The sequence below is a fragment of the Triticum urartu genome, chromosome 3A, assembly GCF_056163025.1.
Source record: "Triticum urartu cultivar PI428250 chromosome 3A, HENAU_Tu73, whole genome shotgun sequence".
Classification (NCBI taxonomy): Eukaryota; Viridiplantae; Streptophyta; class Magnoliopsida; order Poales; family Poaceae; genus Triticum; species Triticum urartu.
Window position 1 is genome coordinate 390,415,385 of NC_141875.1, and position 21,081 is coordinate 390,436,465.

At 54.5% G+C, this 21,081-nt stretch overlaps 1 protein-coding gene across 1 annotated transcript; it reads right to left on the reverse strand.

Annotated features, from left to right (window-relative positions):
* Positions 1–16,020: 16,020 nt before the first annotated feature.
* Positions 16,021–20,337, reverse strand: LOC147979801 (zinc finger BED domain-containing protein RICESLEEPER 2-like). The gene is made up of 4 exons (XM_087515352.1): positions 20,098–20,337; positions 16,814–18,340; positions 16,182–16,769; positions 16,021–16,086 (listed from the first exon to the last, which is right to left on the reverse strand). The coding sequence occupies exons 1-4, from the start codon at positions 20,335–20,337 to the stop codon at positions 16,021–16,023; spliced, it is 2,421 nt and encodes an 806-aa protein (XP_087371478.1).
* Between the last annotated feature and the right edge of the window lie 744 nt (positions 20,338–21,081).

Here is a 21,081-nt window from a genome sequence, read left to right on the forward strand (position 1 = left end):
CCGCGCCGTCCCCATGGCGTTGTCGAGCTCCTGGGACGGCTCCAACGTCCATGACGACCACGTCGACTTCCTCCACCGGACGCGACGGTTGCCGGGCGCGGATCTCGTACGGGTCCGCCTCGCGCCAGAGAGGGAGATCTCGCCGGCGCCAGAAGAGGATGAGCGGGTGATCTTCGGCCTGCCGGCGAGCGGGTTCCTCCGCTCGTTCCTTGAATTTTATCATCTCCAGCCGCATCACCTCACTCCCAACGCGGTGATGCTGCTGTCGGCCTTCGTCACCCTGTGCGAGGGTTTTCTCGGCGTCCTCCCCACTCTTGAAATGTGGGGAGAGTTCTTTCAGTGCAAGGTCGGCACCATCGTCGCGGGCGTGCCCGCCCCATGTGGTGCCTTCATCGCCATGCGGAGGGTGAGCGACAACAACCCATTTCCGCTCATCCCGCTGATCCAGTCGGTGAAGCTCTGGCAGAAGTCCTACTTCTACGTGAAGAATATTGCTCCGCAAGGCGACTTCGTCAACCTGCCGGCTTACATAGCTGGCCCACCGGCTGGGAGGCAGCCTTCATCGTCCTTCCGGTCCAGGTCGCTGTCTTCGGGCGGGTCCGCTTCCGTTGCCCGGCTCCGGGTGATGATCCAGTCGGAGGGTCTGTCCGGGGCCGACCTGGTGGCCGCCTTCATGGTGCGCCGGGTGCTCCCGCTCCAGGGCCGACCTCATATGATCTGTCAGATGAGCGGCCGCTTCGACCCATGCCGGCTAAGCACCAAGGAGATGCCTCATGCCGAGGTGTCTTACATGGTGAACTACATTTCCAACTGCAAGCTCACCGAGGAGTGGCAGTACGGCAAGGTGCCGTACTCTCGCGCCAATCCTCCGCCGGTGGTAAGTTTCTCTTCGTCTTTGCTCGTTGCCGAGTTCATGGTGCCCGACTCCTGACCAGCCGGCCTTTCTTTGGCAGAACCCCATGCTTCCGCCAGCAGCCGGGGCCGCAGGGGTGGAACGCCAGTTCCTCCCCGACCGTACGATGGACAATGTAGATGACCCAGACCTGGGGGCGGCCGCCATGGAGGACGACGTCGCGGGGGAAGGCGGCGACGCAGGCAGGTCCAGGCTCGGGGCTGGCTTCGAGGACTGGCCAGATGACGACGAGGCCGAAGTCATCGCGCGCCGCCGACCGGCGCCCGAGCACCATGGTGCGCGCCCATCCGCTGGGCCGACTGCCCAGGGCGGCGCGCAGAAGCGCCGGGCCGCGTCGACCCACTTCGGCAGTCGGCCGAAGAAGCCCAAGAGTACCGCGGCGGCGACCAAGCGGGACGAGGCGGCCACGAAGGCAGCCCGCTTCCGCATGGTGGTGAAGCAGCCGCAGGCGGTCTCAGCGTAAGTGTCGCTGTTCTTATGCCTTTCTTTTTTCTTCTTCTTCGGTTGATGTTTTTCCAAACCCTTTTCTCAATTTATCAAACAGGGCCCCTCTTTCCCTTGGGCGAGTCCCGGCTGTCTCCATAGTCGGAGCCGTAGGAGGGTCTTCAACCTCGCGCCGGGTAGATCCTCGCGCCGACCTCCTTGAGGTGACGGAGCGGAATGCGCGGGAAGCGCGAGAGGAGCGGGAGGCAGAGGAGCGGAGGGCAGCTCGGGAGGCGGAGGAGAAGTCGGCGGAGGTGCGAGCCGTCGCAGCCGCCAAGGCCCAGGCGGAGGCCGCAGACGCGGAGAGGGAGGCGGAGGCCCTGCAGAACCAGCCTCCGCAGTTCGTCATTCCCCTCCGTGCCACGGCTCCTGACACCCCTGTGCCCCCGTTGGAGGAAGCCGGCCGCGGCCAGCCAGAGATGGAGAGGGAGACGACGCCATCGCCGCCGACTGTAGCGAGCCGAGGAGGCCGGCCTGAAGTGCCGCCAGCGCGGTCGGCTGGGGGCGAGCCGACTGTGGGAGGGGATCTTGTGATCTCGTCACCGCTTCGCCGGCGCGCGGGGAAGGCGACTTCAGCGCCGGACGCACAGAAGACCGTGGACGCCGGCTCGTCTACCCAGGACCTAGAAGCGGCCAGCGACAACTCGTCCGAGTGGACGCCGGGCGGCGGGACAACCGTGCTGAATGTGGCGGCGCAGGACGTCCGGAGCCGGCTTTAGGCCCAAGCCACCGCGCTGAAGCACTACACCTAGGAGTTTCTCACGACGCGGTCGGTTATTCGGGTGAGTCCTCCTGCTCCTTTGATTGCTTTTAATTTCTTCCATGGGGGCGCGTCAGCGCACCCACTGGGTGTAGTCCCCGAGTTCCGAGCCGGCTGCTGAGCAGGCGGCTTGGAATTTATTGGAAAGCTTGATTACCATCTTGTTCTTACTCACGTCCCTTGTATTCTCTACAGGAGTACCACAACCTCCGCGCGGCCGCCTTCAACTCCCAGGCCTAGGAGTTGAATCAGAAAGCCATTGATCTGACCGAGAGCTAGAGTAAGCGCTCCGTTTTTCTTTTAAGTGGGGGCACGTCAGCACACACACTGGGTGTAGTCCCCGAGATTCGGGCCGAGTACCGAGTAGTCGGGTCAGATCTTTTCCTGATGACTTCTTTCTTTATATTGCAGGGGCCAATGCCGACTTGAGGAGCCAGCTGAGCGGAGCCCAGACCGCCCTTCGTGCCAAGGAGGCCGAGTGCACCGCCCTGGCTCAAGAGCGTGACCGCCTGGCCAAGAGGTTGGCCGACCAGGAGGAGAGCCACAGGGCGGCCCTGAAGGCGGCACGGGACAGCGAGGCCGCCCTCAAAGCCGAGTATGAGACCGAGGCGGCAAACTGGGCCGAGATGAGGCAGGCACTGAGCCAAGGCTACAGCTAGGTGGAAAACTTGATTGATGGTAGGCCGCCTTCTTCTTTGCTTCCTTGCCTGCCTTCTACTATCTGATTCAGTTTTTGATTTTGTGTCGCTGCTTTCCTCTTTGCGCAGATTACTTCCCCGGCTACTCAGCCGCCGTCACCCAAGCCATCGAGGCCTACCGCGACACGCGACAGCAGGCGGGGGCCGAGATTGCACCGAATGCTAGCCGGTCAATTGAGGAGCAGCTTCTGGGGCTTCAAGCCCGCCTGCAGTCGGCCTATCGCATGCTCCACCGTCTTCAGCACGCCGGAGCGCAAGTGCTGGCCGCCATCTAGCCTAGCGAGGTGATTCCGCGCACCCCAAGTCGGACTGCCGACTGGCTGGAGGTCGCAGTCGGCCGCTTCGAGGCTTGGAAGGCGTCAGCAGCCCGCTCCAGCGCTGGGCGGGCTCTGGAGTTCGTCCGGGCTTGGTATCCTGGGCTGAACTTGGACCAGCTGAGCACCTGGCGGCAGGAGGCTGACGAGGAGCTGGAGGCGGTGCGGCCGGCTATCATCCAGCGTGCCTCGGTGATCGCCGAGTATACCGATACCAGCGCCTTTGCTCCTGAGGTGGATGACGCCGGCGTTGCTCAGCCGGAGGAGTGGTTTGGGCTGAACCTGGCCGAAGGTGAGGACTCGGCGGAGGAGATTGCCTCTAGTGATGAGGGCGAAGAGGAAGAGGGAGAGGATGATGAAGATGCTGCCGGATGGTGAAGCGACCAGCCCGCCTCAACCCAATCGTGCTTCTAGCAATGATGCCGAGACTCGCCAGCCGGTCACTCCTCCAACCGGCACCGCCGACTCCGCCAACCTACCCCACTCGCCTGTTGCTCCCCTGGCTTGATCCGCCGTCCTAGCTTTCCTGCTTGTTACTTCTTTGAACAATCTTTAAATTTGCGCAGTTCCACCCACTAGGGGTGTATTCAGACTATGTTGAATGCTGGCCTTTCGAAGGTCTTTTGTGTAAATATTATGCATGTGTTTGGCTTCTGTTTATGTTTTCTTTTTATCCTTTGGCTTTTTCCTTTGCCACCTTCCCTTGGCCGCCGCCTTCCCAGCCGGACAGCTGCTCTGCAGTCTGTGGCCGGACAAGGACTTGGTCGTTTTTGGGAAGGCAAGTACTTGAGCTTTCTCAGATTGCAGCAAGGTGAGCGGGAAGCCGGCCAGCCGACTGCTCCAGGAGTCGGCTGGCGGGGTGGGAGGCCGGCTCGTGTTATATAAGTTCGTTAGACCTTAGCCGTTTTTTCGCGTGGGCATCCTTTCCTGCCCTTGGCTCTTGCCAGTCGGACAGTCGTTTCTTCGAGCTGCGACTTTTGGCAAGAGGGGCTTGGGTACCGGCACACTACTTGTCTGGCTGTAGGTGGAACTTCAGATATAACTTGAGGCGGCGAGTCCCCGGGCCGACTGGTCGAACCTGGTGCCGGACGAAGAAAGCAAGTGTAGGAACATAATCATATGCGTGATACTCATCTTTCATAGATAAAAGAGGGTAGTCCCCGAGTACTCCTCGAGGCACCCCTTGTCTCGTACTTAGTACAAAAGGTAGCATGCTACGTACTGCTTTTTAACTGTAAAATCTTCGGAGGAGATTGGCATTCCACGGTCGGTCTGACTCCTTGCCAGAATCGTCTCTCTTGCGTGCCTTCGGCTTCTGTGCGTCGATTAGGTAGTAGGAGTCGTTGGCTAAAGCTCTGCTGATGATGAAGGGGCCCTCCAAAGGGGCCGAGAACTTGTGCTGGCCGGCTATTCGCTGGATCAGCCGGAGCACAAGGTCGCCCTCTTGTAAAGATCTTGGCTTGACCTTCCGACTGTGGTAGCGGCGCAGACACTGCTGATAGATGGAGGACCGATTGAGAGCTAACAGCCGGCCCTCTTCCAACAGGTCGACGCCGTCTTCTCGTGCTTCCTTGGCCTCCACCTCCATGTACATGGTGACCCGAGGCGAGTCGAACTCGATGTCAGTTGGGATGACGGCCTCGGCACCATATACAAGGAAAAAAGGGGTGAAGCCGGTCGATCTGTTTGGGGTAGTGCGCAAACTCTAGAGGATGGCCGGCAGCTCGTCGAGCCAGCAGCTGGCCGAATGCTCCAGTGGCACGACCAGTCGGGGCTTGATGCTGGAGAGGATGAGGCCGTTTGCTCGCTCGACCTGGCCGTTTGACTGCGGGTAGGCAACGGACGCTAGGTCCAGCCGGATGCCGCGTGTTGCGTAGAAACGTGCCAGTGCTCCCTTTGCAAAATGTGTGCCATTGTCGGTGATAATGCTATGTGGTAGGGCATACCGGGTTATAATATTTGCGATGAATGTGACCGCAGTCGGCCCATTTAGCTTTTTGATCGACTTCGCCTCAATCCACTTGGTAAATTTGTCCACAGAGACGAGCAGATGTGTCATGCCGTCGCGTGCCGTCTTGAACGGGCCCACCATGTCCAGCCCCCAGATGGCAAAGGGCCAGGTGAGGGGGATGGTCTTGAGTGCAGAAGCCAGCAGGTGTTGCTTGGAGCTGAAAACTTGGCACCCTTTGCAGTTTTTGACTAGTTCCTTGGCGTCTTCCAAGGCAGTTGGCTAGAAAAATCCGTGGTGAAAAGCCTTGGCGGCGAGTGATCTTGAAGCTGCATGGTGGCCGCATTCGCCTTGGTGGATGTCCCTGAGGATTGTTGTGCCCTTCTCTGGTTCGACGGAGCGCTTGAAGACTCCAGTGACGCTGCGCGTAACAAGCTCTCTATTGATGATTGTGTAGGCTCCAGCTCGGCGTTGAACTTGTCTTGCCGAGTCTCGTTGGTTGGCAGCTCTCTGTTTACTAAGAAGTTGAGGATGGGCTGGGCCCAGGATGGAGCTGTGACTTCTTCTATTGTCAGGACTGCCACTGTGATAGGGGCGGGTGGGCTGGGTAGTGAAGAGTTGGGGTCGGAGTCAGCCATCGCCTGTTGTGTTGATGTAGTCCCCGGGCCGGCCACAGTAGTCCATGGGCCGAGTTACGAATTCCCCGGACCGGGTGCGACTATGGCAGTCCCTGGGCCGCCTGTTGGAGTTCCCGCGCCGCCTGCTTGGCTTCCCAAGTCGGATCCGACTGCGTTGGGGTCAGGCGGCACGAAGATGGAATCAGATTCTGGAGACGGCTTGATAGATGACTTGAGGAGTTGGTGGAGAGAAACACCGGCTGGTATGGCTTGCCGGGTGGATCCTACTCGTGCCAGGGCATCCGCTTGCATGTTGTCGGCACGTGGTACATGAAGGAACTCACATCCTTCAAAATATCCATTGATTTGCTGGACGAGGAAACGATAGCTCGCCATGTTTGCATCTTTTGCGTCCCAGTCACCGGATGACTGTTGGACCACCAAATCCGAGTCGCTATAGCACAAGATCCAGCAGATGCCGAGTTCTTTGGCTAGCCGGAGCCCGTGTATGAGCGCCTCGTACTCGACCACATTGTTGGAGGCGGCAAAATGAATTTTCAATGTATACTTGAGCTTGTCGCCCTCGGGAGAGGTGAGGACGATGCCGGCTCCCAAGCCGGTGTGCATCTTGGACCCATCGAAGTGCATCCGCCAGTGAGTGGAGTCGGGAGCCGGTGGCTGGTATTGGGTTTCAGCCCAATCGACGAGGAAGTCGGCCAGTGCCTGGGACTTAATGGTGGTGCGGGGTTGGTAGAAGATCGCGTAGGGGGCCAGCTCAATGGCCCATTTGGCCACTCGGCCGGATGCATCCCGGCTGCCTATGATCTCGGCAAGCGGGGCAGTACATACGACCATAATGGGGTGCTCTTGAAAATAGGGCTTGAGCTTCTTGGCAGCAAAGTACACACCATAGCACATCTTCTGGTAGTGTGGGTAGTTCTGCTTCGAGGTGGATAAGACTTTGCTTAAATAATACACCGGCCTCTGAACCGGCTGAGCCCGGCCTTCTTCTGGGCGTTGGACTACGATGACAGTGCTGACCACCCGGCTAGTAGCGGCAATGTAAAGGAGCATGGGCTCCTTTTTAGCCAGTGCCACCAAGACAGGCGGCGTGTTCAGCATCTTCTTTAGCTCGTGGAAGGCTTGGTCCGCCTGGTCGTTCCACTTGAAATGAGTGGACTTCTTCATGAGTCGGTAGAGGGGGAGGGCCTTCTCTCCGAGCCGGCTGATGAAGCGGTTCAGGGAAGCCAAGCATCCGGTGAACTTCTGGACATCCCGCAGCTTGGTGGGAATCTCCATTCTCTCTATGGCCTTGATCTTTATTGGGTTGCACTCGATGCCGCATTCGAAGACCAGGAAGCCCAGGAGCTGGCCGGCTGGTACTCCGAACACGCATTTCTCGGGGTTGAGCTTGATTTGGAATCGGCGCAAGTTTTCAAATGTTTCTCTGAGGTCTTCCAGCAAGGTGCCGCGCTTCTCTGACTTCACCACAATATCATCTACATAGACGTGAGCATTTCTGCCGAGCTGCTTGAGGAGGCATTTCTGCATGCAACGCTGAAAAGTGGCACCGGCATTTCTCAAGCCGAATGTCATAGTCAGGTAGCAGAAGGCTCCGAGTGGTGTGATGAAGGCGGTTTTCAGGCGGTCAGCTGGATCCAGCTTTATCTGGTGGTAGCCTGAGTAAGCATCCAAGAAGCTCAACAGCTCGCATCCGGCTGTGGAGTCTATTACTTGATCAATCCTTAGCAAGGCAAAGGGATCCCTGGGGCAAGCCTTGTTGAGGCTAGTGTAGTCTATACACATGCGCCACTTGTTTTTTTTCTTCAGCACGAGGACCGGGTTGGCGAGCCATTCTGGGAAGAAAACTTCCATAATGAAGCCGGCTGCCAGAAGCTGGGCTATGTCTTCTCCCACAATCCTTCTCTTCTCCTCCGATAGTTGGCGGAGAGGCTGTTTGACTGGTTTCACACCTTCTCGGACATGTAGCTTGTGCTCGGCGAATTCCTTCGGCACACCCGGCATGTCCTTGGGGGGCCATGCGAAAATGTCCGGATTCTCATAGAGGAAATCGGCAAGCTCGCCTTCCTATTTGCTGTCCAGGTTTGCCCCGATGTAGCAAACCTTTCTGGGTGATCTGGGTCCAGAGGTACCCTCTTTGTTTCTTTGGCCGGCTGAAAGGAACCTTGGGCACCACACTCCTTGGGGTCAGGGGACAGGGCCGGGTGCTTACCGGTCATGGCCACGACTCGATCCAGTATCTTCTTCTCTTCAGCAATTACAAGGCACTCGGCTAGCGGGCTGCTGGCAGCTGCGCACTCGGAGGATTTCTTATAGTCTCCGGCTATGGTGATGATGCCCTTGGAACATGGTATCTTCATCTTGAGGTAGGTGTAATGGGGTACAGCCATGAACTTGGCCAGGGCTGGTCGGCCAAGCAACGCGTGGTAAGGGCTCTCTAGATCCACCACTTCAAACCACACCGCCTCTCGGCGGAAATGATCCTTGTCCCTGAAGAGGACATCTATCTTGATCTTGCCGATTGGGGAGCAGGACAAGCCGGGTACGATGCCATGGAACACAGTCCGACTGGGCATGAGCTGCTTTTTCTTGATGCTCAGCTTCTCCATGGTGTCGCGGTATAGGATATTGATGCTGCTCCCACCATCTATCAGCACACGGGAGAAATGGGCCGCTCACCTTTCTGTAGCGAGGGTGGCATCCAGAACCAATGCGTAGGAGCCGGGAGACGGCATCACCTCTGGGTGATCTGTCCGGCTCCAGCTAATAGGCCTTTCTGACCAGTGCATGAATTCTGGGTTGTTGGAGGCGACTGCGTTGACTTCTTGGTGTTGTCGGCGCCAGCTACGCCGATCTTCTGGCTGGCTGGTGAAGACGACGTAGGCGGCGTGCTCGTCGGGGTACTCGTCTTGAACTTCCCCGACCGCTGGTCGAGCGGCCGGCTGCGGAGGAGCCGGAGGCGGCTGACCAGCAGGCGGAGGCGGCGCCATCCCCTCACCCTTGGAGATCCGAGTGAGCCAATGGCATTTTCTGGTCGTGTGGTTTGAAGGCTTTGCGCCACTATGAAACTTGCAGGGGGCATCAAGTGCTTGCTCGTAGGAGAAAGCCGGCTGCCAAGCCGGCCTGCCGCCATTCTGCTTCTTGGGTGCGGGCCGTCCTTCGGGTTGTTCGTCCTCGACTGTGGCCACCTACCGACTGGTGGAAGGCGGCAGGGGAGCCTTGCGCTTGTGGTCGTTCTGGTGCGGGCGTCGGCTGGATTCTCCAGCCGGCGTCTTGGGACTCGGAGCGAGCACCTTCCCGGAGGCGTCTACTCGGAGCTCGGTCTTCATCGAGGAATCGGCCGTGGCGTATTTATTAGCTATGACCAGTAGCTCGTCAAGCATAGTCGGCTCATCGCAGAGGAGTCGGTGCTTGAGGAGGGTGCCTTCTTGGCAACCGGCGGTGAAGTACTCTATAGGTTGGACCTCGTGCACTCCCTCGCAGGAATTGCAGAGCTCGGCCCACCGCGTGAGGTAGTCGCGAGTCGATTCGTTGGGCCCTTGGACGCACAAGGAGAGCTGTCGGGGCTTAGGAGCCCGCTTGTAGGTGCTGGTGAAGTTGCATATGAAGGCTTCAGTGAAGTCTAGCCAGCTGTTGACACTGTAAGGCTTGAGGCTGTTAAGCCAGGTGCGCACCGTGCCTTGGAGCATGAGGGGCACATATTTTACGGCAACACGCCTGTTGCCGTTTGCGATGCTAACCGCAGTGGAGTAGTCGATCAACCAATCTTCCGGCTTCACAGAGCCGTTGTACTTGTGCGTGTCTCTTGGGAGCGAGAACCCTTTGGGGTAGGGCTCGTCGCGGATGCGGGGGCCGAAGCTAGATGGGCCGACATCATCTTCTTCTTCCAGGGCCAAGGATCGCGCAAGGCGGTCGATCCGGTGGCGGGCATCATTCTCGCCGACTCCTTCGCGGCAACCCAGCCGGCCGCTGAGAGTCGGGTGCGTGACAGGCGGCGGGGTAGGGTATCTCTCCCCACGAGGCGGAGGAGGAGGAGGGTTGCCCCGCCACTCCACGGCTCGAGGGCGGCCCTCGGCGTCACGCTCGATGGAGATTCGAGTCCGGCTGCGGCTGGCAGTCGGCTCCGTTTCTTTTCTCGTGCGGGTGTTGCCTTCGGTCGGTGTTCGGGATGTCGCGCCGTGCTCTCGGCGCGGGGGAGGACTCTCAACGCGGACGCCGGCTTCATGCCGCTCTGTGGCCGCGTCAATAAGTTGCTAGATGTGTCTGGTCATGTAAGGGAGCTCATTAGGCCCCAGCCCATTCAACTCGTCTGCGGCCTCCTGGGCGGCGTGCAAGTTCTCGAGAGGCATGGCATAGACTAGGCGGTCTGCTCCCAGCATGTCGGTGATAGCCGCGCCGTGTTTCTTGACGATACCGACGCGGCTCGGCCCGTCGGGAGGCAGCGTGCCGAAGGAGGCTCGGTCGACCTCGCGCTGGTGAGCCTCGCTGAGGCGTCTCATGGTGGCGAGCCTCTGGCCCTCCGCAACGAGGGCGAAGCGGCGCGCCTCCAATATCTTGACATCCGCGTAGGCCGGGACGGGGACGGACAAGTCCTGCAGCGCCGCCTGCAGAGCGTCGTGGGCGTTTTCGCCTGAGGAGGCGCCGTGGCTGATAACCAGTACCTCGGTAATGGCACTGCCGCTGCTTTCGGCTTGAGGAAGAGGGTCGTTGATGACCACCACGTTGGTGGGGAAGGCATCAAGGGATGCCGTGTCAGAGTCGACAAGCATCGGGTCGGTGGAGCCAACCGACTCCAAGTCCGCGGCAAGCTCGCCGTAGACGTGGAGTTGATCGAGGAGGCTGACGAGGTGGCTCTCGGGGCAGTCTGTGCCCGCGTCGGATGCGGGCTTGTCAGAGATGCGAGCCTTGCCAAGAAGATCGGCAAGGCAGCTCGCTGCGCAGGCGTCGGCGACATCTTGCAGCGTGTCGGGGCAAGCGCCATCGGGCGAGCCAGGCTGGCTACGCACATTGGGAAGGAAGAGGGTTCCTGTCCAGAGCAGGTCTCCGGACGATGGTGCACCTGGCCCCACGGTGGCGCCAAATGTCGGGTGGTTGGTGCGACATGTGCCAATGGATGGCTTATCATTGTGGGAGCCAATAAAACATCACCGATGCCTGGAAACGGGATAAGGCGAAGACATGCACGCCGGCGAATCGTACCCAGCTTCAGGGCTCTCCGTGGAGATAACACCCCTAATGCTGCTCTGCGGGGTCTCCGCAAGATCACTAGCTCGGTGGGTTGCTACAGAATGCTCCTTGAGCTGTTCGGTGAAAGGATGAGGGAGGGCCAGGCTAGCCCGCTCCTCTTCTCCTTGGAGCATCTAAAATCTATCCAAAGAGTGACCCCCCCTGCATGGGAACCCTGGGGGGTTTATATAGGCCTACCCCCCAGGGGTACAATGGTAATTCGGCTGGGCATGGGCCCCAGCCGTCTGTGTCTACGCCCGCCGGCTTCTCCGCCGACTGGTGGGGCCCGCCGACTGGTAGGCCCGCCGGCTGCCGACCCTTTGGCCGACAGGCCGGCCCCACCGCTCGGGGGTCTTGTCGGGGGCTGGTTACTGTTACCTTGCCCCTGGTGACGATGGCTTTGTCGTGGTAAGCATGGCCACAGTGCCGCCGCGAGGCAGCTCATCACTGTAGCCTTACCTTCTCTTGTCTCCTTAATGAAGCACCTCCTTGGAGGGAGAGAGCTGGCCGGCTGTTGGAAGCCGGCCATACCCCTGGCCGACTGTGGGAAGCCTGGCCGCCTTCGGGATCTCCCTGACCGAGGGGGCCCGCCACCCACGGATCTCACTGACCCCTCGCCGTGGGTGACGTCACGATCATCGTGGAAAAAGTGCCACGCCGGATGGGGATGGCCGCCCCGTACGGTGCACTGTGGCCATGCGTGCGCCGGGATTCGGGGGTGGCAGGTTTTACTGTAGCCACGCCCCGTCTTGTCTTCGTTATGTGGGTGCAGACTCTGAGGGCAAGATCTTAGCCGCCTGCTGAGGGGCTGGCTCCTAGGAGTTGGCCCTTTTATGGCCGGCTTCTGGAAGTCGGCCTTCTCGTGGTCTTGTTTCTCAAGGATTTGAGGGATGGGCTGCCTTTTCGCAGCCGGCTTGAGAGGTAGCCGGCTGGGGGAAGACGGCCCCATGTCTTGGAAGCTTGGAGGCTTGTTCGGCCTATAATTTTTCTAAAGTGCCAGGGGAAGCCGGCTAGGCTACCCGTGGTCATTTACTCCGACAATGATGTGGCGAGAGCCGGTCAGCTACTCGAGGGTTACAAATCGTTGGAGATTTTTTCTGCGTTACGCGAGAGATTGGTACTTCCCGATCAGATGAAGACAGTACTCTGGCTTAAACCAGGGGCTGTGCCCATGCTTTATTATAAAACTCCTATGGCTAAGTCAGGGCGTTAAAGCCATAAAGTCGGATTGCCTTGTTCGTTGCGCTAAACTACTCCTTCAAGGACCATGTAATTGGATCAAGATTGTTTAGATTCCATCCCGAACACCTCCGTACTATCTACGTGAGGGCAGAAGCCGATGACTGGCCAACCCTCAGATTACACACAACACGGCCGCACAGGAGGAAACAATTCAAAGCATAAATTAAATTACTTTACAAAAGTTGGCTTTGTTCCCATAATACAAGACAAAGGCAACATGAATACATCTATTCAAATACAATGTCCAACAAACATTGCGCCGCTACAAATCGAGACCCTTCTATGACATCCTCGAAATATCACTTGGGGGTGCGGTGCTCCTTGCCCTCTGGTGGCCTGCTGGCGACTTCAACAACGTTCATCTTCGCCCACCACATCTTGCAGCGAGCGAAAGCCATATGGGCACCTTCAATACATACGGAGCGCTTGATAACGTGCAGCCGAGGACAGGGGTTCACCATCCGCGTCACGAGTCCAAAGTAGCTGCTAGGCATAGCCTCAGCTGGCCACAACCGGATTATTAAATCCTCAATGGCTAGTCTGGCCACCCTATGCAGCTCCACCAGCTGTTTCAGCTGATCGGTGAAGGACATGGGATGCTCTGGTGCCGCATACTGCGACCAGAAGAGCCTCTCTGAAGAACCCCCTCCTTCGTCTTGTTAGAACTCCACGGCGTTTGATACACTGCGTGGCAAATCCGCAAAAGCACCTGGGGAACTACAAAATCGGTTTAGTAAAAGGTATTGCTTCTCCGCATACTTGCTTTGCATCTTAAATGCCTTACCCGCCGCGATCTTCTTGGCCTCCTGGATCTCCTGGAGGGTGGCCTGGGCCTCATTCTGTGCAGTCTCCACACTCTGACGAGCCTTGGCGAGTTCGGTCCCTCGAACCGACGCATCCTGCTCCAAGGCCTCACACTTTTTCACAGCATCCTGGAGCTCCTGGTGGACTTCTTTGACCCAGGCATTTAGCATCTTACGGGTGGCTTGCTGCTAGACAGCCTGCTCCTTGGCCTTGCCCAGGGCCTTCCTCAGGGCCTCGACCTCGGTCGCGGCTTCTGCACATATCACAATATCGCTGTCAATACACATCGCTTATCCTTTCCCGAACATATAGCAAGTCATTCCTCACCTTGCTTCTCCTGGAGCCGAACTTTAAACTCGCCGAGCTCGTTCTCGGTCCGCTCCAACCTCCGCTTTAGCTCAGAGACCTCGGCAGAATGCGAGGTCGCGGCCAACAGGGACGTCTGCTTAACGATACATATTCAGTCAGCCTCTTATAATTAAGGATTGACCCCCTGTCCGGTTCTCCTCGCCGAACACCGGACATCGTCTCAGGGGCTACGGACTATACGGGGTTTTTCTCTTTCTTGCCTCGAAACCTGTTAACAAGTTGCTGCAGGCTTCATTCAGTCCACTCCTGGCAGACTGAACCTTCTCAATCACCGCACCCATAAGGATACAGTGCTCATCGACGATGGAGGCGCTTCGTAGCTCCCCCATCAGGTCATCTGGCGCTCCTAGATGGACAGGAGCCACCGGTGGAGGCGACGCACCGCCCTCCTTCAAAGGGGGCTGCTCGCCCGACTCCGGAGCCATATTGGTCTCCAGAATCATATTCGGCTGAGTTCCGAATTGGATACGGCCCTCTTCGCCAATCTCCATGGGGATTGCCTCGCCGTGTGTCCGGTAGTGGAGGTCCTGCCTTGTGGCGCCTCCCGGACAACGTCCTGGGCACCTCCCCTCGGAGCGGTCCTTCGGGATAACACTTTCGTATCGTCCCTGGCCCCGGGGGAGTAAGAAGGCGGTGGCGACATGCTCGCCATCTCCGATGGAGCCAACGAACCTCCAGATGAGGATCGCTGGATAAGGTCGCAGGCCGGACTGCAATAGTGTGGGTTAACCATGTTAGAATAATAAAAAGAAAGGGTAGATATGCGCATGAATAAGCCATGTCACTTACGATGCGGCCTGGGGCCTAGTACGGGGGTGACGTTCCGGACTACTGTCAGCGTCCCACGTGGTGTTGACCGCTAGGGCGCCCTTCCCCTTTTTGGGCGCTTTCACCTCCAGATGTGCCAAGGCCACCCTCTTCTTCTTCCTCTCCTCGGGAGGAGGGTTGTTTCCCTCCTCCTCCTCTTCTTCGTCATTATTCTCAGGGACAAAGGAATGGGCCTCGTCGTCTTCGGACGTCGCGTCCGAAGTGCCCTTGCGACGGGCACCACTCTTAGCCCCCTTGGCCTTCTTCTCCGGTGCCGTATATGGCGCCGGCACCAGCATCTTCGCCAGGCGTGGGATGACTAGTTCTTCGGGCAATGGAGCCGGACACTGGATCCACTTCGCCCTCTCCACACAGTCCTAAGGGAGAAATACTAAAATCTCAGACATCATCCTGGAAACATTTATGTTGGGAGTATATCAAAAGTAACATACCTCATTGGCGGGGCGGTTACAATTGTGACCACGGCCTGAGTTCGTGGCCGGTGGCTTCTCGTTGCCCTTAAAGAGCAGCTTCCAAGCCCCTTCGTGAGAAGTATCGAAGAGCCTTTTTAGGGTCTGGTGCTTCTTCGAATTGAACTCCCATAAAGGGTGGCTGCGGCGCTGGCATGGAAGAATCCGGCGGATTACCATCACCTGGATAACGTCAACGAGCTTGATGTCCTTGGTCACCATGCTTTGAACGCGCGTCTGCAGCGCTATCAGCTCGTCAGGTGCACACCAGTCCGGACTCTTCTCGACCCAGGAGGTGAGTCGCATGGGAGCGCTGGAGCGGAATTTAGCAGCTACGGCCCAGGTGGTGCCGCGAGGTTCTATGATATAGAACCACTGCTTCTGCCATTCCTTTACTGTCTCCACAAAGGCGCCTTTGGGCCATGAGACGTTGGATAGCTTGCTCACCATGGCCCCTCCGCACTCTGCATGCTGGCCCTCCACCACCTTCGGCTTCGTTCGTTATGAGCTCGTTATGCTCGCGTTATCGTTAAGCTCGTTATCAATAAGCTCGTTAATATTAACAAGCTGAAACCTCTGTTAAGCTTGGTTCGTTATGAGCTCGTTATGCTCGCGAGCTTTCACGAGTACTCGTTAAGGTATAGACAACACAGTACACAGAAGAATCTTGTGATGCCATCAGAAATTCACAATGGCATAAATTTGACAATTACATTCTAGTTGTAACAACTAACAACACTAGTACGCAACAGCAACAACACACAAGTCTGGTGGCTGGTGCACCTTTGCATCATTTGAATTTAAAAAATAATAGCAACACGCTACAGCCAAATTGCCAAACCCCAAACACAGAAGGTTTCCATCACAAATTCACAATAGCATAAATTAATAAAAGGACGTTGGAGTCAAAACGGTAGCATAGCAAGACTACTATGCAATAGCAACACCACTCGAGTCTGGTCCATCACAAAAGCATAAAGTAGCAACACTAGCAGTCTAGTACGCAGCAGCAAACACCAACAAGTCTGGTGCACCTTTCAGTTTGCATAATTTAATAAATTTTAAAGATAGTAGCAACACGCTACAGGCAGTAGTGAATGAACATTCCAGGAGCCCTTCCACCTTGCTGCTTATGATGCCTTCATGAACTTGCAGAGTTTTCCTACATGCAAATTTTGAAACAAAGAAAGTAAACTTTCAGGTTTCTCTTACAGTAGTGTAGTAGACCTTAAATAGGAGAAGGTTTAATAGACAAAATGGGCATTGCAATATAAATAGTACAAGAGAAAGAAAACAAAGTTGCAAAATAAAAATTACAAGTCTCGGCTAGTAGCCAAGCACCAACCTGCTAGTTGCTTTCCACAATAGATTCAGGAAATGGAATGAACTCAACATCATCATCAATGTCATCTTCCTACAAAGGGAAATGTAGTTTCAGTTAGGCAGTCCATTTACAAATAGTATGTCAAAGCTTACAAGTAGTAGACAACAAAGAGCAACTAATATTACCACTATGGTTGTAGGCCTAATGTGGTTTTCTTTTGATCCTTTGATGAAGCTAGAAGCACAAACAAGTGCCTCAACCATGCTTGGGAGTAGAGAACTACGGTAGTCATCGAGAACTCTACCTCCTGTAGAGAATGTTGACTCTGATGAAACACTAGTAGCTGGTATAGTCAAGAACTTCTTTGCCATTTTTGCCACAATAGGATATCTATAAGCATTCAACCTCCACCAGTCAAGTAATGTGAAACTTGGATCATTAATGGGATGAGTCTTGTCTTCAAGATAAGTAGTCAATTCAGATTTGCATGGCTCCGAATTTGTCTCCTCGAGAAAGGATTGAAACCCACTCGACAATGTGGTCATAGATGTAGATGCTTGCCTACTTGAAATTGAACTCTGCTCATTGGTGTTAGAAGCCTCATGCTGACGATTTTCCATCTCATATGTGGCATACAGATCAAAGAACTCTGTTTTGATATCTTCCATATCACTACTACCCCCCTCTTTACCATACATTTTCTTAAAACAATAGTCCACAAGTTTCATCTTAAATCTCGGATCAAGAATGGTGGCAATCACCATAACATTGTTCTTTACCTTTTTTTATCTTTCCGATTTTTGTTTTCTGGCACAACAGTGCTATCCGAATATTTATCAAACTTATTAAGCATGGCTTCCCCCATCATTTTCAAATTGTCATCTCCGGACATAGCATGCTCTACTATAGCAATCTTAACATTCATGATGTATGGATAAAAAATGTTGGTAGTGGGGTAAGTAGATCCTGATAGTATAGTAGTTACCTCAGCAAATGATTTCAAGATGGGTTGAATTCTGCCATATAGTACCCAATCTTCATCATCGGGCTGCCATTCATAATTAGGATCTGATTGTGCATACTCATGGAAAGCTTCCTTATACAAAGTGCAAGCATCTATCATTCTGTATGTAGAACTCCATCTAGTTGCTACATCTAGGAATAATCCTTTTCCAACTTTAATATTAAGAGACTTGCAATCTGACAAGAAGTTCGACATGCGTGATGGAGATTTTTTCAAGTACTTGACAGTTTCTCTGAGGTTGCCTATCAAAGGCTGCAATGGTTCCATGCCATCATTGACTATCAAATTCACTATGTGTGCGCAGCATCGAACATGGAAGTACTTAGATATGAATTTTGCTGATTTCCTCGCAGTGAACTTGTCCATCAATTTCTTAGCAGCAGAATCATTCGAGGCAACATTATCCATGGTCATTGTCATGATCTTATCTTCTATTTTCCATTCTTGGCAGCATTCAAAAATAGCTTGAGCTATGACAAAGCCTGTGTGAGGTGGGTCTAACTCTATCAAGTTTAAAACACGACATTGCATAACCCAATCCTCATCTATGTAGTGAGCAAAAACAGCTAGGTAGGAAAGATTCTGGTTGGAAGTCCATATATCACTTGTCAAAGTAATGCTCTCAACAGACCTTAGTTGCTTCTTAAGGATTTCTTTCTCAGAAAGATACACCTTCATGCATTTGGCTCTAATTTTCTTCCTACCAATGAACTTGTATGATGCATTCATATATCTCATGAGGATATTAAACCAAGCATGCTCTACCATCCTAAAAGGATATTCATGCACAATTATCATCTTTGCTATGATTTTAACGACTTGTGCATGATCATATTCATGATTCACTATAAGAGATGCACCTGGCTTTTCAGGATCCAAATTGATTGTACCTTGTCGTTGTTGTCTTCCCTTCTTGTTTAGATAGTCCGCACAAACATCTACATGCCGATTGAGACTAGTAGTTGCTCCCCCTGGAGTATAAGAAAACAAGTTACAACAATGCAAGCATTTTTCCTTCGTGACGACCGCCCCTGGTTTCTTCTTGCATACAGCTTTAACCTCCTTGAAATGTTGCCAACATGGCGCATGCTTAACTCTAGTTTTCCTCACCTTAACCTTATTACCAACATCAACTATTGCCTTTTTCCTTATCCCTCTCTTTGTTTTCTCATTGTCATTGACCTCAGCTTGTACATCATTTCCTTTGTCACCCAATCCTTGAGAAGGATCTGACATATCATCATCCATGTCATACGCATCTGCCTCATCAACCTCTTCGTATCCTTCGTTAACCTCAACCCACTCCTCTATATCACCATCCTATGCAAAAAGAAATAGAATGATTTAGATAATCAAATTTAACAAGTCATCACTCCATGATTGATTAGGAATATGAATGATGAAGTTCTATTAATCTACATTGTAACTAGAGTTCTATAAAAGTATAGCAAAAATGGCAATGTACGAAACTGAAATTAGAGTTCTATACCAAAATTGCAATCAACAAAATAGTTGCATTGCTCTTGATCTGGCATTATAAACATCAGACATCAATAAACAAAATTGCAATGGGAACATACAAATAAAATTTAGTAGTATATACTGCATTCAAATAGTAACAGCACTACTGGAGTACACATTCATATGAACTGAATTGTTGAGATTTAACCATCTAACACATGAGCACAATAGGAAATTACTGCTGCTGATCTGGCATCATCAACATCAGACACTGTTGGATCCACCCTTGCCCTTTTCTGCGCTTGTGAAAGAAGAGGAGGATCAGGCTATGCTGCGGTGGATGGAGAGTCCCGTGACGCACAATCAGAGGCAGCTCGTTTCTTCCGCGACTCCATGCTTGTAGCTGTGGCAGAAGGTGCTGGCCACCGGCGTTCATCCATTCTTGCACTGGGCTCGTAGATGGAGATGGGGATTGCCAGAGTTAGAGACGATCGATGCAAGAGGTCAGGACTGGGGAATGGAGATGTTCGAGGTGAGAGGCGAACGGGGGCGGGGATACCAGAGATTTGGACGCCGGAAGGTCATCGGCCGCCGACCGCCGCTGTACTGCCCTGTGCCCTCGTCACTTCCTCTAGTTCCTAGCGCTGGCGGCTGACTAGTGGAGACTGGAGATGAGTCGTGGACTCTAGGTCTCCTAGGTCTGGGTCTCTGCGAGAGGTGTGGGCCGTGTGGCCCGAAGTGGGCTGGGGCGTTCGGCCTTTAGGCAGGCCAAACTATTAGTGGGCTCTGGAAATTCTCAAAAAAAACTACTAGAAATTTAATGAGCTAAACGAGTTAGCTCATGAAACTCGTTTGCTCGATCATTAAGCTCGTTAATCTTAACGAGCAAAAAACACTGTTCAGCTTGGTTCATTAACTAACGAGCACGAGCCGAAACGAGCCAAATAATCGAGCGTTCATTATGCTCACGAGCTTCGAGCTTTTCGTCCAGCGCCATCTCCGACGGAACCAACGAACCTCCAGATGAGGATCGCTTGACAAGGTCGCGGGCCGGACTGCAATAGTGTGGATTAACCATGTTAGAATAATAAAAAGAAAGGGTAGATATGCGCATGAATAAGCCATGTCACTTACGATGCGGCCTGGGGCCTAGTACGGGGGTGACGTTCCGGACTACTGTCAGCGTCCCACGTGGTGTCGACCGCTAGGGCGCCCTTCCCCTTTTTGGGCGCTTTCACCTCCAGATGTGCCGAGGCCACCCTCTTCTTCTTCCTCTCCTCGGGAGGAGGGTTGTTTCCCTCCTCCTCCTCTTCTTCGTCATTGTTCTCAGGGACAGAGGAATGGGCCTCGTCGTCTTCGGACGTCGTGTCCGAAGTGCCCTTGCGACGGGGGCCACTCTTAGCCCCCTTGGCCTTCTTCTTGGCCTTCTTCTCCGGTGCCGTATATGGTGCCAGCACCAGCATCTTCGCCAAGCGCGGGATGACTGGTTCTTCGGGCAACAGAGACGGACACTTGATCCAGTTCGCCCTCTCCACATAGTCCTGAGGGAGAAATACTAAAATCTCAAACATCATCCTCGAAACATTTAAGTTGGGAGTATATCAAAAGTAACATACCTCGCTGGCGGGGCGGTTACAATTGTGACCACGGCCTGAGTCCGTGGCTGGTGGCTTCTCGTTGCCCTTAGAGAGTAGCTTCCAGGCCCCTTCGTGAGAAGTATCGAAGAGCCTTTTTAGGGTCTGGTGCTTCTTCGAATTGAACTCCCATAAAGGGTGGCTGCGGCACTGGCACGGAAGAATCCGGCGGATTACCATCACCTGGATAACGTCAACGAGCTTGATGTCCTTGGTCACCATGCTTTGAACGCGCGTCTGCAGCGCTATCAGCTCGTCAGGTGCACACTAGTCCGGACTCTTCTCGACCCAGGAGGTGAATCGCATGGGAGCGCTGGAGCGGAATTCAGCAGCTGCAGCCCAGGTTGTGCCACGAGGTTCTGTGATATAGAACCACTGCTTCTGCCATTCCTTTACTGTCTCCACAAAGGTGCCTTTGGGCCATGAGACATTGGATAGCTTGCTCACCATGGCCCCTCCGCACTCTACATGCTGGCCCTCCACCACCTTCGGCTTCACGTTGAAGATTTTGAGCCATAGCCCGAAGTGGGGATGGATGCGGAGGAAGGCCTCGCACACGACGATAAAAGCCGAGAAGTTGAGGAAAGAATTCAGGGATAGATCGTGGAAATCTATCCCGTAGTAGTACATCAGCCCGCGGACGAATGGATGGAGTGTAAACCCTAGCCCGCGGAAGAAATGGGTGATGAATACTACCCTCTCTGTGGGCTCCGGCGTGGGGACGACTTGTCCCTCGACTGGCAGACGATGGGCGATCTCCTTCGCCAAATATCCGGCCGCCCAGAGCTTAGTAATGTCCTCCTCCTTGACGGAGGAGACCATCCACTTGCCCTGACCACCGGATCCGGACATGGTTGCTGGAGTGGAAAGGAGATAAGAACTCGGGCGCTGGAGCTTGAGATCGGAAAGGCGAAGATGGACAGAGAGAGCGTGAGGAGAGGAGGGATGAGTCCTTATCCCCTTATA